Below are 16,545 nucleotides of genomic sequence, written 5' to 3'. Positions count from 1 at the left end.
GGGCGGCCCCCCTCCCTACTGCGCACGCGCGTTTCCCGCCTTTTCGGGCACTTCCGGGACTGGAGCGGCGGCGGGATGTGAGTAGAGGGCGGCGGGAGGGACTAGGCCTCATTAGGCCGTGCCGCCTGCGGGAGGTAATTTTTTACCGTTTTCCCGCAGGCAGGCGGCCCTGGAGATCACGGCCCGTTATTGCCGTAACGAGATGGAGGAGTACGGCCGCTGCGTGGCCGCCAGCCCGGCCTCCTGGCAGCGCGACTGTCACCGGCTCCGCCTCAGCATGTCCCGCTGCGCCGCCGCACAGTGAGTTGAGGGAAGGGTCGGGCCTAAGGGCCGTTCGGGGTTGGGTGGTGCGGCTCCCCGGGAGCTGAGGGGGTATTTCTCGCAGCCCCATCGTGCAGCAGATCCGGCAGGACTGCGCCGAGCCCTTCACCGCCTTTGAGCAGTGCCTGAAGGAGAACCAAGCCTCCGTCATGAACTGCAGCGACCAAGTCAATGCCTTCCTGCTCTGCGCCGACCAGGTGAAGCTCTCCACGTGAGGTGAGTGTCGGGAAGCAGAGCTGGGTGGTTTTCTCTCGAGCCTGATGGTCGCTCTCCCCGCACTGTGTCTTCTTGGGAGCTCCTCACTTAGAATCATGGAATGGTTTGGGTTAAAAAGGACCTTAAAGCCCTTTAGTGCCACTCTCTGCTCTGGGCAGGAACACCTCCCACCAGAGCAGGTCGCTCCAAGCCCCCTCCAACCTTGGCCTTGAACCCCTCCAGGGATGGGGCAGCCACAGCTTCTCGGGGCAACCTGGGCCAGGCTCTCCCCACCCTCAGAAGCAAGAATTCCTTCCTGAATCTCACCTAAATCTCCCCTCTTTGATGCCCCGTCCCTGGGAACCTTCAAGGTCAGGTTGGACGGGGCTTTGAGCCACCTGGGCTGGGTGGAGATGGCCCTGCTCATGGAATCATGGAAGGGTTTGGGTGGGAAGGGACCTTTGAGACCATCAAGCTCCATCCTGGACACCTCCCACCAGAGCAGGTCACTCCAAGCCCTTTCCAACCTTGGCCTTGAACCCCTCCAGGGATGGGGCAGCCACAGCTTCTTGGGGCAACCTGGGCCAGGCTCTCCCCACCCTCAGAGTCAACAATTTCTCCCTAAATCTCCCCTTTTTCAGCTTAAACCCCTTCCCCCTGGTCCCATGGCTCCCCTCCCTGATCCCTGCTCTCTCCCCAGCTTTCCTGGAGCCCCTTGAGGGACTGGAAGGGGCTCCAAGGTCTCCCCGCAGCCTTCTCTTCTCCAGGCTGAACCCCCCCAACTCTCTCAGCCCCCCCCTCCCAGCAGAGGGTCTCCAGCCCTCCCAGCATCTCCGGGGCCTCCTCAGACCCTGCTCCAACACCTCTGTGTCCTTCTGATGCCCCCAGAGACAGGGGACATCCCCCCAGAGCGGGGCAGAGGGGCAGAATCCCCCCCCTTTACCCTGCTGGGGACCCAGCCCAGGTTGTTGGTGGCTTTCTGGGCTACCAGGCCACGTTGCCATCTCCTATTGAGCTCTTCATCACCCCCCCAGGTCCTTCTCCTCGGAGTAAACAGCTGGAGTGGAACAGTGCAGCCCAGAATACACATAGGCCTGTATTTTTCTCCCCCCCCCACGTTTCATTCCTGTCTTAGAAAAGCATAAAGCTCAGCCAGGAAGTTTATCGAGGTTAAAAGTGTGGTAATTTGTTGGTGTGGCTTGTTGGGGGCTGTAAATGTTGTGTGTGTGATCATTATGGACATGAGGGCAAGAATTTCTCCCAAATGGGTTGGTCCTTCTCGATATCAGACTGCGCCGATAAAAGTTTTGGGCTGAAAATGGCCTCGTTGGGGTAAATTCATGTTTTTTGTCGGTCTGTTAATTAGCACGATCATCAGTTTTGTCCGGTAATTACACAGAACTCTTGTGCTGGGGTGGGTCAGCTCCTGCTGCTCCATTCCTGCACGTGGATGGAGCAACATTAAAGTAAATAACCTCTTATTTTTGGTTTGTTTTTTGTTTAGAAGTGTTTAAAAATCACCTTGAGGGCGACACACTCGCGTCACCCGACGTGGTATCGGCTGTTCCTCAGCACAGAGCTGGCCTGATCCTTTCATTTGTGCTGGTTTTTTTTCCTAGGGGAGCCTTGGAATTCAAATTCATCCTCAGGAACGAATGAAAAGGTCTTTCTCTACTCTGGAATGTCGTTCTGGTGCTTGGTTGGGTTGGTTTTTCCCCTCTGGAGAAGGAAGTTGAGCCCTGCAATGTGATTTTTCTTGGTTCTGGCTCCTGCTACGTTTGTCTTCAGCAGATGACAGGACTCTGACCGGGCTGTCAGAGCGTTCTTCATCCGTCAGCACCTCCTGAGGTGCCTCTAAAAACTTCAAAAAAAGCAAATAAAACACAGAACTGGGGTGAAGTGACACCAAAGGATCACCAGCAACCTCTCGAATAAGAACTGAAAGCTAAACCCTCGCTTCTTTTTCTGCGCTTTGATAATTAAGCACCATATTTTCCTTCGGCCCAATAAAAAAAAACAACCAAAAACCACAAAACAACCCACTTTTCAAGATCCAAAGCCAATTCTGGCTTTTCCCACTGATGATGGAAGCTGCTGGACTGACTCCAGGGACATTTCTTTGACTGTAAATGTCCCAGCTTGACCCATTTGAAACCATCCGGTTTTGGGGGTGCCGGGAGGGGTTGTAGCCCTGGGCCTTCTGCTGGTTTAGAACAGCAGAGGGAGTCTTCCCACCAGCAGAAATGGGAGAAAAACTGCAGATTTCAGAGCCCTGACTGCTCCATCGACAGCACAGCTGAGATTTTTTTCATGCAGGGGCACGGGGGCCACCTCCAATGTTCCTACACGGGGCAATAACAACCCCAGCTCTCAGGAGAGGTTGTTTCTGGGCTGTAACTAGTGGGGAAAAAATTAAAACACTATGAAAAACAGTAGATGGTGTAACGAGGAGTGGGATTAAGATTTGGGGCTCATGAGATCTGGGAGCCCTTGCGTGGAGGGAGAGGTTTGGGGTGTTGGGATCCAGGTCTGCCCCAGTGTTTCGCGTCGGGGAATCACTGGTTAATGCACTGGCTCTTGGGTGGGAGCAAGAATCTCTCCCAGCAGAGGTTTAAACCTCAGAAAGTCCTTTTTGGGGTGCTCGAGGCCAGGTTTGAGGATGGAGAAAGGGGCTTTTTAGGACCTAAATGTGGAAATGGAACTTCAGAGGAGCTGTTGGTCTTCCAGAAGAGTTACAGGGAACCATAAAGCAAAAGTTTTCCAGAAGAGTTACGGGGAACTATAAACCAGGATTTTCCAGAAGAGTTACAGGGAACCATAAACCAGGATTTGCCACAAGTGTGCAAGGAGCAGATCACACTTAGAACCTCGTGTGCACAGCACCAGCAGAGCTTCTCTGACAGCACCACGTGGGTTTACTGTGTTTGTGAGGGTTTTTTTTATACCTCTCAGAGATATGGAACTGGGAAACCGGGTTTTGAGCTGATTCCTAGGGGTTCCCACCCCCTTCCTGGGACACATTAATCCTTCCCCACCTTTCAGCCAGGCCTAAGTCCAAGCTTTCACCGTTGAGCCCGTGGTGGTTGGCAAATGTCTCTTTGCATTTGCCAGTTGGGCAGAGTTTTAACTCCTTTGGGGAGAAGGACAGCAGGTTTGGGTCGTTGTGTTCCAGCTTTTCGCAAAGCCGTTGCCGTTGGCTGTGGCTCAGGGGGGTGGCTGCATTTCAGCAGGGATGGGACCATCAGAAGATGCTGAAATCGTGTCTAAAAACATCTAAACAAGCTGGCAGAAAACTCTTTATTTCCTTTTATCACGTTTGGAATGGAAAGGCAGAAGAGTTGGGAGGAAAAGGCGATGGTGGCTTGGCTTCCAAATGAATGCAGAGAGGGGGCGAGCGCTACCAGAAAAGGAGGAGAAATCTATTTTTAGTGAGTCTTTGGAGTTTTATTTATCCCAGGCAGCACCCCATTAGGCAGAAATGTCTGTGGTGTGAATAGCTTTATTAAAGGATGCCGGTAGACAGGAGCGAAGGTGCTTTACATGTTGTTGACATTGTATTGAAATGTCAGGCTGTCAGCAGAAAAGCCATTTTTCATTATGTTTAAGGTGCACTGGGCCCCCTCTTAAGCCCAGTTATGCCTCCTCCTCCTCCTCCTCCTCAGGAGCCTGAGCCACTCTATTATTACTCGCTCAAACACATTAACTACTGAGCTGCCGGGCACTTGCTGTTGTCACCGTGGAGCCAAACCCTCCCAGGGCTCAATTAACTTGTAGTAATTAGAGAGGGAGAAGAGGAAGATGCTGCTCCATCCTGTTTCCATGTTTAATCGAGGGGAAAACCACTTTTTTGAGACAATATTAGTGAGGCAGCTGCGAGTTTTATTCGGAATAAAGAATGTCCTCGTGCATCTTGTGATGTAAATGTAAAATAACTTCATGGAGAACGATGGAACCTTCCCCCTGTGGCCCGAAATTGTTGCCTTCCTCAGTTTACCAGCTCCCTTGGAAAAACCTCTCCATTAAATCAACGTGTAGCCCTGGCAGCAGCTGGAAATAAAGCAAAGCCACATCCACGGGGCGAGCAAAGGTCCCCGTGAGGGTTGGGAGAAGCCATTATTTCCAAATCCAGCTGTTTTTTTTGGTCCTAAATAGGGCAACATATTTAACAACAAAAGCTCAAAGGAGCACGGGTTGCTCCAGTGTCTTTCGCAAGGTGTAAACTGGCAAAAGAGACCTGAAAACCTGAGAATTAGACAAGAATTAGGGAGCATTCTTTTTATTCTTGTACCATGGGGTTATGGCAGTGGCTCATGGTTTGATGAGGACAGGATCATGGGCAAGCTCAAAGGAGCACGGGTTGCTCCAGTGTCTTTCGCAAGGTGTAAACTGGCAAAAGAGACCTGAAAACCTGAGAATTAGACAAGAATTAGGGAGCATTCTTTTTATTCTTGTACCATGGGGTTATGGCAGTGGCTCATGGTTTGATGAGGACAGGATCATGGGCAAGAAGATATGGGGTTGGAAGGGACCTCTGGAGATCATCTCCTCCAACCCCCACCCAGAGCAGGTCCCACAGGGTCCCATCCAGGGGGGGTTGGAATGTCTCCAGAGATGGAGACTCCCCCACCTCTCTGGGCAGCCTCTTCCAGGGCTCTACCACCCTCAAAATGGAGAAGTTCCTCCTCATGTTGAGTTGGAACTTCTCATGTCCCAGTTTGTGCCCGTTCCCTCTTGTCCTGTCACTGGGAACCACTGGAAAAAGCCTGGCCCCATCCTCCTGACACCCACCCTTAAAGGGGTTGATCAGATCCCCCCTCAGTCTTCTCTTCTCCAGACTCCAAAGCCCCAAGTCCCTCAGCCTTTCCTCATCACAGACATGGTCTCCTCCCTTCATCATCTTCGTACCCCTTTGCTGGACCCTCTCCAGCAGTTCCCTGTCCTTCTGGAACTGGGGAGCCCACAACTGGTCCCAGTGCTCCAGATGGGGCCTCCCCAGGGCAGAGCAGAGCAGAGGGGGAGGATGACCTCCTTTGAGGTTCTCCACACTCTTCCTCATGCCCCCCAGGATGCCATTGGCCTCCTTGGCCACAAGAGCACGTTGGTGGCTCGTGGGCATCCTGTTGTCCCCCAGGACTCCCAGGTCTTTCTCCTCAGAGCTGCTCTCCAGCAGGTCACCCCCAACCTGTCCCGTTTCAGGGGGTTATTCCTTCCCAGGTCCAAGACCCTGCACTTGCCCTTGTTGAGTTTCATCAGGAAAATAAAAAAAATCAGAAATAAACACTAAAGCCCTGAAGGACCAAGAAGAACCCAAGGAACAAGTTCTAAGGTGGTTGAGAAACTCTAAGTGGTGGCAGAATCTTATGGGTTTTCTCGCCTGGGGGTTAATTATTATAAAGGATCCTTCACCCACATGGCTTTTTGTGTCCCAAATGTCCTGTTTTTCCTCCTCTGGCGCCACCTTTACCATTCTCTGCTTGGTTTCCATCTCCTGCTTCTCTGTTTTCTCCACTTTTAATTGTCCTCCATTGACATGAGCGTTTCGGCTGGTAGTTAAGCAAATGGAAAGTCAATTTTTTTCCTCTTTTAACTTACTTTTAACTTTCTGTGTGGCCCTGGAAGCTCTTCCTAACGTGTTCTGTGTGTCTACTCATCTCTGACACGTAACACCTACTGGGCCAGGGAGCAATGAGGGTAATTAATTAAGGTATGCAAGGACTTCTGAGGGCCTTAACTAAGAGAAACCCAAGGATCATTAGGTTCGTTAATTCCTTGCTTTGTTTTTCCTCCGTTTTGTTCTGGGTTTAGATCTTTCAGAAGGTGAAGTTAAGTGTGTCAGGACTTTTTTTTTTTTTTCAGCCTGTTGCTTTCACTCCCGTTGATGTCACTTTTCCTTTCAAGTGGAACTTTCCAACCAATAAGGTAAATTACACACGATCCTAGAATGAGGAACTAACAAAAAAAAAAAAAAAACCCGTCTCTTTAATTTTTCATCCAGAAAATATTCTCGTTTTACACTCTGCTTCTCTTACTTAAAGGAACCATAAATCAGCCTGTTCCTTTGGTGTTTGCAGTCACGGGGAGAGATTTAGTGCCCCTGGCAGGTCCCGGCTCTGCGATGGGCAACCGTGGAGGGCAGAGATCTCTACGGAGCCACATTCCATACACACACACACACACACACACACACACACGTTTTTGCTTTCCTTGGCTCCCCTCCAGGTGATTTTTTATATTTTTTTTTGGAGTCACTGGCGAGCACGAGGGAAACGGGGGTGGGCAGAGGGGAGCGTTTTTCATCCCGTGGCCGGTCCTGGGCTTTTATTCGCCTTTATATTCTCCTTGTCTTTCGAAGAGGGGAGAGAAAGGCACCCTGGGGGTTTCAGAGAGCTCGTGGGCATTCCCAAATTCTGCCCGAATCCGTGTCGCAGCCACACACCTGCACTTCCCTGCGTGGTGAGAGCCATCGCTCCGTCCCTTGGCCACGTCGAGCCCAAACGGGGGAAAGCCAAAAAGCCTGGATATTGCCCAAAACGTGTGTGATTCCATTCTTGGCTCCAGCCCTCCCAGCATCTCCGGGGCCTCCTCCAGCCCCACTCACACCTCCGTGTCCTTCTGATGGCCCCAGAGATGGGGGACATCCCCCCAGAGGAGAGCAGAGGGGTAGAATCCCCCCCCTTGCCCTGCTGGCCACGCTGTTGGGGATGCAGCCCAGGTTGCCGGTGGCTTTCCGGGCTCATGTTGAGCTTCTCACCCCCTGACACCCCTAAATCCTTCTCCTCAGGGCTAATCCTTCTCCTCAGGGCTGCTCCCCAGCCCTTTCTCCTCCTCCCCCCCGCCTCCACCCCTAAATCCTTCTCCTCAGGGCTGCTCCCTAGCCCTTTCCCCTCCTCCCTCCTGCCCCCCCCAGCCTGGATTTGGGTTTGGGATTGCAAACTGGTCGTTTGAGGCAGAAGCCCTGCTGGCCACGCTGTTGGGGATGCAGCCCAGGTTGCCGGTGGCTTTCCGGGCTCATGTTGAGCTTCTCACCCCCTGACACCCCTAAATCCTTCTCCTCAGGGCTAATCCTTCTCCTCAGGGCTGCTCCCCAGCCCTTTCTCCTCCTCCCCCCCGCCTCCCCAGCCTGGATTTGGGCTTGGGATTGCAAACTGGTCGTTTGAGGCAGAAGCCAGCCTCAGGTTTGGAGACCCCCTGCAGCCAAACCCGTGGTCTGAATTTCACTGAATTTTTTAAAGTTGGAAGGGACCATAGAGATCATCTAGTCCAACTCCCCTGCTGAAGCAGGATTGCCTAGAGCTTGTCAGAGCATGTTACTCAGGGACAGCATCCAGGTGGGTCTTGAAAATCTCCAAGGAAGGGGACTCCACACCCTCCCTGGGCAGCCTCTTCCAGGGCTCTGCCACCCTCACTGTGAAGAAGTTTTTCCTCATATTTGAGTGGAACCTCTTCTGTTCCAACTTGTGCCCGTTGCCCCTCGTTCTCTCACTGGGAACCACTGAAAAGAGTCCGGCTCCATCCTCCTTGAGATCCTTGGAAGCATGAATAAGGTCTCCCCTCAGCCTTCTCCAGACTAAAGAGTCCCAGCTTTCTCAGTCTTTCTTCATCAGGGAGATGCTCCAGTCCTTGAATCATCTTTGTTGCCCTTCGCTGGACTCTCTCCAGCAGTTCCCTGTCCCTCTTGAACTGGGAAGCCCAGAACTGGCCACAGGATTCCAGTTGTGGCCTCACCAGTGCAGAGCAGAGGGGGAGAATGACTTCTCTTGACCTGTTGGCCACACTCTTCCCTACGTAGTCCAGATCTCAGTCTTTCTTCATCAGGGAGATGCTCCAGTCCTTGAATCATCTTTGTTGCCCTTCGCTGGACTCTCTCCAGCAGTTCCCTGTCCCTCTTGAACTGGGAAGCCCAGAACTGGCCACAGGATTCCAGTTGTGGCCTCACCAGTGCAGAGCAGAGGGGGAGAATGACTTCTCTTGACCTGTTGGCCACACTCTTCCCTACGTAGCCCAGGATTCCGTTGGCTTCTTGGCCACAAGAGCTCACTGCTCGCTCATTGTCATTTTGCTGTCCACCAGGACCCCTAGATCTGGGAGAAACCCGGTCGTTTCTTTCCGTAGGGTCCAAATTTCATCACCAGCTCTTGGACTTGAGCTCCCTTCTCACCACCAGGCTCCTTTGCATCAGCAGCTCCAGCTTATTTCTTCATTCCCACTGGGATTCCAGTTCCTCCTCCAACTTATTCCCTCCTGCTCTTGGCTTCGCCGACTCCATCAGGGCACCAACAGCCGCCCGCTCTTGCTGCTTTGCTCCAGGATACCCAATTCCCTGGGAAAAGCCACGGATTCCTGGGAAAAGTGATGGATTCCTGGTAAAAGTGACAGATTCCTGGTAAAAGTGACGGATTCCTGGGGAAGTCCCAACTTTCAGGGGCCAGCAGGGCGCCAGCTCGTGCCCCGCCGTTTGTCTGTCTGCGCTGAGGCAAGCTTCACATTTCCACTTCAATTTACTTTTTTTTTTAAATTTATTTTCAAATGTACATGCAAAAAAAAATGAAAAAGAAAAATAAAGCCCATCGGCACGTCACAGCACTCTTATCACAAGGAAGAAAGGGTGGGTGAGGCTGGCTCGATTTGGGAGAAACATCAATTTTGCACGAAGTTCAGTGCTAACATTCACTTCAAACTTATCCTAAACTGGGACCGTCTCTAGTGCAAGAGCCTCTAAAAGTCATCAACATCTCGAGGAGTTTCTCTGGTTCGTTTCTTAGGGGATGGGGGGGTGACCACAGAGCAAAGATGGGGGAGTCACCCACCTGCAGCAGCTTGGTCTAGAATTTGTCTGTCTGGGTAAAGACGGGTCATAAATAGCTGTTTCTGCAAAAGGCTCCCCCCTTCCCCCTCCTAAAAAGAAACGTCGAAGGGTCTGTTAAATATTTACACGGGTGGTTTGGGGGGGAGAGATGTCTGATATCGAGAGCAAAGGGAAGTCCAGCTGCAGAAGCTGGGGCTGGAAACACGAGGGGGAAGTGACTGCACGGCAGCTCGTGTCACGTTCGCACGGCTTTATTAGAGGGGGACAACAGCGGAGTGACCTGTGGTTCTGGCCTTTCTTTGTGTCACTTCTACTCTAAGTAGTTGAGAAGGTGAAAAAAAAATCCAAAACGCATCAGGACGGCATCTCCTTTCATCCCCAAATCCAGGATTATCTAGTTCCTGGGAATCTTCCTCCATAACTTCTTCCATAACTCAAGTCCACACCAAAAATTAGCCATTTCTTTTTGTTTTGGTTTGGTTTTTTTCAAAAATTAGCCATTTCTTTTTGTTTTGGTTTTTTTTTAAGGCTCCCCCCTTCCCCCTCCTAAAAAGAAACGTCGAAGGGGCTGTTAAATATTTACACGGGTGGTTTGGGGGGGAGAGATGTCTGATACTGAGAGCAAAGGGAAGTCCAGCTGCAGAAGCTGGGGCTGGAAACACGAGGGGGAAGTGACTGCACGGCAGCTCGTGTCACGTTCGCACGGCTTTATTAGAGGGGGACAACAGCGGAGTGACCTGTGGTTCTGGCCTTTCTTTGTGTCACTTCTACTCTAAGTAGTCGAGAAGGTGAAAAAAAAATCCAAAACTCATCAGGACGGCATCTCCTTTCATCCCCAAATCCAGGATTATCTAGTTCCTGGGAATCTTCCTCCATAACTTCTTCCATAACTCAAGTCCACACCAAAAATTAGCCATTTCTTTTTGTTTTGGTTTGGTTTTTTTCATCGAGGAGGGGAGTTTACACACCTTTAAAATCAGACTGGGAAGCCTGGGAAGGCTTAGAAGTCAAACTCCACAAAGAAAAGCCTCCTTTTCTGGGAAAATCCAACCTTTCTGGGAACACCACCCGTTCTTCACCGATATAAAGACCCAAATCCCAGACTCAGGTCCTAGGCAGGAGAATAAAGAACTTCCTTTTGGTGGTTATTCCGATTTCTATTCCCTTCTCTCTCTCTTTCCCCTTTTGTGGGCACACATCTGGGTGCCCACCTCGGATCTCACTTGCCTCCTGGCATCATAATGGGGTAAAAATAATTAGATTATTCCTTTTGATCCACGGTGGAGACACACTTTTCTCTTGGCCGAGTCCTGATGTCACCCCTGGCTTGCCCTGGAAGCCGAAAGCAAAGGTGACCTCTTGGGGTGAAGCAACTTGATGAGGACACGTTGTGGGATAACACAGCCCAGTTTCTTTCCCTCCTCACTCACTGGAGGGATGCGAGGGGCTGGTGGGATCCCTTGGGTGAACTGGGAATGCAGCCAGGGTGGAAAGCCCCTCCGTGGCCAAGCCTACAGAGGCACTTTTCTCTTGGCCGAGTCCTGATGTCACCTCTGGCTTGACCTGGAAGATGAAAGCAAAGGTGACCTCTTGGGGTGAAGCAACTTGATGAGGACACGTTGTGGGATAACGCAGCCCAGTTTCTTTCCCTCCTCACTCACTGGAGGGATGCGAGGGGCTGGTGGGATCCCTTGGGTGAACTGGGAATGCAGCCAGGGTGGAAAGCCCCTCCGTGGCCAAGCCTACAGAGGCAGGGCTTCCTAGCAGGGATATTTTTAGAGTAAAAGCCTTCATTTTGCTGCTTTATCAAAAAAAACCCAACAAAAACCAGGAATTAGTGTGGCTGGCAGCTGGGATTTTGGGAGAGTGAGTGTTCATTCCATCCCAAAAGGGAGTAAAACCACCCCGTGAGAGGGAGACAGACATCAAGGTGATGGAGGACTCGTTGTGGGTGGGTTCTCTTGGCGTCCTTGAAGGTGACAGAGGATAAATATTCAGTTGTTTCTCCAAGCTGATACCCAAGTGTAGCCTTCTCAGTCTGTGGCCAAACTACTGTCCATCTCTGAAACGTTAACCCTTAAAAATACCTGTCCTGGCCCAACTGATGGAGAACCACGTGGAAAATCTCTGAAGCAGCAGTGACATCCTTTAGAGGTGCCTCAGGACCTGGCGTTTTGCTGTGGGAAATTCTCCTTGTCCCAGGAAGCTTGAATTTGGGTTGGGGAATGAAGCAAAAAGAGCCCAGCGAGCAGCTCGGCTGCACCCAAGGTTTAAATAAAGGGAGTTCTGGTGGGAAGGGCACCTCCTGCTTCTCGGGGTGGCTTGGTCAGTCTTATGTTTGCAGGACATAATGCTCAAAAGCTTCAACACTGGACAAACTGCTAAAGTTACAGCTAAACGACATCATACCATCGATCTACTCGTGGCTAAAGAAAAAACAAAAAACAGGAGAGAGGCCCCAACAGGAAAAAAAACCAAAACAGGAGAGACCCCAAGTCCTTCGGGCTGCGAAAGGTCTCCATGAATTAGTGCTTCTGCGTGTGGTGGACCTCGTTGCCTCCTCCGTTGTGCAGTGCTCAAGGAATGTCTTTGAAGGTCTCGGTCTCGTTTCTTCTCCCTCGCCCTCGCTCTGAATTCACAGCAGCATCCAGCCGAGATACTCCTGAAGAGTCGGGGAGCTTTTTTATGGTCAGGAGGTGAAGTAGGAGCTCTGCATGGAGTAGAGTCGGTCGATGGGGTTGCCCACGCGGGCTTGGAGGAGGTTGGCTTCGGCCGTCGAGAGCAGGCAGTCGCCCAGGTGGCTGATGCTGTCACTGTCCATATCGTGAAAAACTCCTTCTGAGTCTGGAAGAGGAAGGAAAAGAAAATGAGTGTGGAGACGGGAAAGGAAATGGAAAGGAGAAATGGAAAGGAAATGGAAATGGGAATAAGAAATTGAAAGGAAATGAGAAATGGAAATGAGATAGGAAAAGGAAATGAGAAATGGGAATGAGAAAAGGAAAGGAAATAAGAAATGGAAAGGAAATGAGAAATGGAAATGAGAAAGGAAAAGGAAATGAGAAATGGAAATGGGAATGAGAAATGGAAAGGAAATGAGAAATGAAAAGGAGATATGGAAATGGAAATGAGAAAGGAAATGGAAATGAGAAAGGAAATGGAAAGGAGAAATGGAAAGGAGAAATGGAAATGGGAATGGGAAAGGAAATGGAAAGGAGAAATGGAAATGGGAATGGGAAAGGAAATGGAAAGGAGAAATGGAAAGGAAATGAGAAATGGAAAGGAAGTGAGAAAGGAAATGGAAATGAGAAATGGAAATGGGAATGGGAAAGGAAATGGAAAGGAGAAATGGAAAGGAAATGAGAAATGGAAAGGAAGTGAGAAAGGAAATGGAAATGAGAAATGGAAATGGGAATGGGAAAGGAAATGGAAAGGAGAAATGGAAAGGAAATGAGAAATGGAAAGGAGAAATGGAAATGGAAAGGAGAAATGGAAAGGAAATGGAAATGGGAATAAGAAATTGAAAGGAAATGAGAAATGGAAATGAGATAGGAAAAGGAAATGAGAAATGGAAATGGGAATGAGAAATGGAAAGGAAATGAGAAATGGAAATGAGATAGGAAAAGGAAATGAGAAATGGGAATGAGAAAAGGAAAGGAAATGAGAAATGGAAAGGAAATGAGAAATGGAAATGAGAAAGGAAAAGGAAATGAGAAATGGAAATGGGAATGAGAAATGGAAAGGAAATTAGAAATGAAAAGGAGATATGGAAATGGAAATGAGAAAGGAAATGGAAATGAGAAATGGGAAGGAGAAATGGAAATGGAAATGAGAAAGGAAATGGAATAGAGAAAGGAAATGGAAATGAGAAATGGAAAGGAGAAACGGAATAGAGAAAGGAAATGGAAATGAGAAATGGAAATGGAAATGAGAAATGGAAAGGAGAAATGGAAATGAGAAAGGAAATGGAAATGAGAAATGGAAAGGAAATGAGAAAGGAAATGGAAATGAGAAATGGAAAGGAAATGAGAAAAGGAAAGGAGAAATGGAAATGGAAATGAGAAAGGAAATGGAAATGAGAAATGGAAAGGAAGCAAGAAAGGAAATGGAAATGAGAGAGGAAAAGGAAATGAGAAATGGAAATGGGAATGAGAAATGGAAAGGAAATGAGAAATGGAAAGGAGCAAAAGGTGGCATGAGGCTGCCCCATGGGGCACAGACAAAGAGGAACAGCAGGACCATGTTTCACCCTGAGCCATGGTCACCCTGAGCAGGTCTGAGGTGAGCCCCCCACCCAGGACCAACTTCAGGCAAAACTCTCTCCTCCCTCACCTAAACGTTTCATCTTGGATGGAGGTGAGACCCCAACCTCCATCCTGGCCCCTGGGGCTGAGGCTCTGGCCTCACCAAACATCTGAGAAAGGCTCAGCATGAGGTCCAAGCCCTGGGGAGCTCTTGCTTCTGCTGGCTGTTGTCACAGCAGAGCTGGCTTTTCGTCACTTAGACATCTACATGCGGCGTTGATGGACAATCTTCCACTGCTCTCCTACCGTAGGGGTGCAGGTGGTCTCCAGGCAGCTGAGGGGGCGTCAGTCCTTGTCTGTAGAGGTCAGTGCTGTAGCCGTTCTGCTCCAGGGGCAGCAGCTGCTGCTGGGGGATCCTGGGGTAGGGGACCATGAGCCCATCCAGGCCGTGGACGCTTGCGCCGTCTAAAGACACAACCAGTGGGATGGGGTAAATCATAGAATGGATCTGGTTGGAAGGGATCTTAAAGACCATCTAGTTCCACGCCCAGACACCTCCCACCAGAGCAGGTTGCTCCAAGCCTCCTCCAACCTTGGCCTTGAACCTCTTCAAGGTTCTCTGGGCAACCCCACAGCTCCTCTGGGCAACCTGACCTTAAAGACCATTGAGCTCCATCCCTGGACACCTCCCACCAGAGCAGGTTGCTCCAAGCCTCCTCCAACCTGGCCTTGAACCCCTCCAGGGATGGGGCAGCCACAGCTTCTCTGGAAAACCTGGGCCAGGCTCTCACCACCCTCACACCAAACAAGTTCTTCCCCAAAATCTCATCTCAATCTCCCCTCTTTGATGCCCCATCACTGGGAACATTCAAGGTCAGGATGGACAAGGTTTTGAGCGACCTGGGATGGGTGGAGACATCCCTGCTCATAGAATCATAGAATGGTTTGGGTTGGAAGGGACCTTAAAGACCATCTAGTTCCACGCCCAGACACCTCCCACCAGACCAGGTTGCTCCAAGCCTCCTCCAACCTTGGCCTTGAACCCCTCCAGGGATGGGGCAGCCACAGCTTCTCTGTCACCAACCCCCTCCATCCCATCCTGCACCCCCAGCGCTGTCACCATGCATGGTGGCTCCTCACCTTCGCTGTCATCATTGCTCTGCCTGCTGTTGCGACCGGTCCCTCTCCCGCTCCCCAAGCGAGGGTTGCCCAGTTGGTCTTGCTCCTGCTGTTGCTGCTGCTGCTGTTGTTGCCGGCGAGCGATCTTCTTCATCTGCAAGGAGATGGAGACCCGGGGTTTGAGGTTCTCACTGGATGAGGAGGGGAGTGGGTTGTGTTTAACGCAGCCGCAGACCCTGGCCACCTGCCTTGCGGAGAGACCAAGCACCTCCATGGTGTAACCCTCCTCTAAATTCTGCAAAATTAGAAAGGTTTCACCTTCTAGAAGAAAGAGGTGGCTCACCTTCTAGAAGGTTCCACCTTCTAGAAGAAAGAAAGAAAGGTCTCAACCTTCTAGAAGAAAGAAAGAAAGGTTTCACCTTCTAGAAGAAAGAAGTGGCTCACCTTCTAGAAGGTCCCTTTCTAGAAGAAAGAAAGAAAGGTCTCACCTTCTAGAAGAAAGAAAGAAAGGTTTCACCTTCTAGAAGAAAGAATTGGCTCACCACCTAGAAGGTTCCACCTTCTAGAAGAAAGAAAGAAAGGTCTCACCTTCTAGAAGAAAGAAAGAAAGGTTCCACCTTCTAGAAGAAAGAAAGGAAGGTTTCACCTTCTAGAAGAAAGAAGTTCTTCTAGTCTTTCTATAGTGAGGAGGGGGAAAGCAAGTAGAAAAAGAGTAATAACAATAAAATAATTTAGGAATGTGAAAAATGTTAAGCAAAATTCAATAATTAATCACTTTTTGTATTGCTCTAAGCTTTTGCTGCTACTAGATGCGTGTTGTAGGATTAGGTGGACCTGTGGATGGTCCTGCTTAGCTGTTCTTCTAAGCATTTTAAGCCTTTTCTCCATTTCTAAGCTATTCTATATTTTCTTTTAATTGAATGAGTGTGTGGGACACCCCACAGGTACGTGGCACCCAGCTGTGGCACACAGGGACCATCACTCACCTTGGCTCTTTGGTTCTGGAACCAGACCTGGACCACCCTCACCGTCAAGCCCGTCTCGGCTGCCAGGGTCTCTCTTACCTGCCCACAAAACCCAAAGAGCTGGATCAGAATTGAATTTGCTCTTAAAAAGGACCCGAAGCACCAGTTGAGTGGCCTCCTTTTACCTTTCTGCAAGGTTTGGAGGAAACCTCGAAGGAGGCCTTGAAGGCCCGGCGCTGCTGGGTGGTGAGGATGGTGCGGGGGCGCTTGGAGCGCTTGTGGTCTTTGCTCTCCTCGCTGCCTTTGCCGTGCGAGTGGCTGCCGTCCTCATCCTCGCTTTTCACTGCAAAGGAAGGTTGAGTCGTGGGGATTCAGCAGAGGGTGGCCTTTCTGGGCCATCTCCCAGGACAAGGATTCGTAGAATCATGGAATGGTTTGGGTGGGAAGGGACCTTAAAGACCCCTCAGTGCCACCCTCTACTCTGGGCAGGGACACCTCCCACCAGAGCAGGTTGCTCCAAACCCCATCCAACCTTGGCCTTGAACCCCTCCAGGGATGGGGAAGCCACAGCTTCTCAGGGCAACCTGGGCCAGGCTCTCACCACCCTCAGAGTCAACAATTTCTCCCTAAATCTCCCTTTTTTCAGCTTAAACCCCTTCCCCCTGGTCCCATGGCTCCCCTCCCTCATCCATGCTGCCTCCCCAACTTTCCTGGAGCCCCTTGAGGGACTGGAAGGGGCTCCAAGGTCTCCCTGGAGATGGGGCAGCCACAGCTTCTCTGGGCAACCTGGGCCAGGCTCTCACCACCCTCAGAGTCAACAATTTCTCCCTCAATCTTCCTTCTTTTACCTCAAAACCGTTCCTCCTCATCCCATGGCTCCCCTCCCTCATCCCTGCTC

At 50.5% G+C, this 16,545-nt stretch overlaps 2 protein-coding genes across 2 annotated transcripts; one reads left to right on the top strand and one right to left on the bottom strand.

The window, feature by feature from the left end:
• The first annotated feature begins 2 nt into the window (after nucleotides 1-2).
• Nucleotides 3-4,424, top strand: CHCHD5 (coiled-coil-helix-coiled-coil-helix domain containing 5). The gene is made up of 4 exons (XM_014940189.1): nucleotides 3-77; nucleotides 160-300; nucleotides 386-537; nucleotides 2,136-4,424. Coding segments are annotated over exons 1-3 (294 nt in total). The 5' UTR covers nucleotides 3-75; the 3' UTR covers nucleotide 537; nucleotides 2,136-4,424.
• Nucleotides 4,425-11,284: 6,860 nt separating this feature from the next.
• Nucleotides 11,285-15,997, bottom strand: LOC106886920 (LIM homeobox transcription factor 1-alpha-like; the record flags this gene model as incomplete). The annotated part of the gene is made up of 5 exons (XM_014940206.1): nucleotides 11,285-12,166; nucleotides 13,870-14,028; nucleotides 14,704-14,836; nucleotides 15,669-15,746; nucleotides 15,833-15,997. Coding segments are annotated over 5 exons (690 nt in total), but the record flags the coding sequence as incomplete, so codon positions are not given.
• Nucleotides 15,998-16,545: the final 548 nt, after the last annotated feature.

Source organism: Calidris pugnax, unplaced genomic scaffold (assembly GCF_001431845.1).
Source record: "Calidris pugnax isolate Ruff unplaced genomic scaffold, ASM143184v1 scaffold100, whole genome shotgun sequence".
Lineage (NCBI taxonomy): Eukaryota > Metazoa > Chordata > Aves > Charadriiformes > Scolopacidae > Calidris > Calidris pugnax.
The sequence above is the reverse complement of the archived record's forward strand: the minus strand, read 5'-3'. Positions and strand labels throughout refer to the sequence as shown.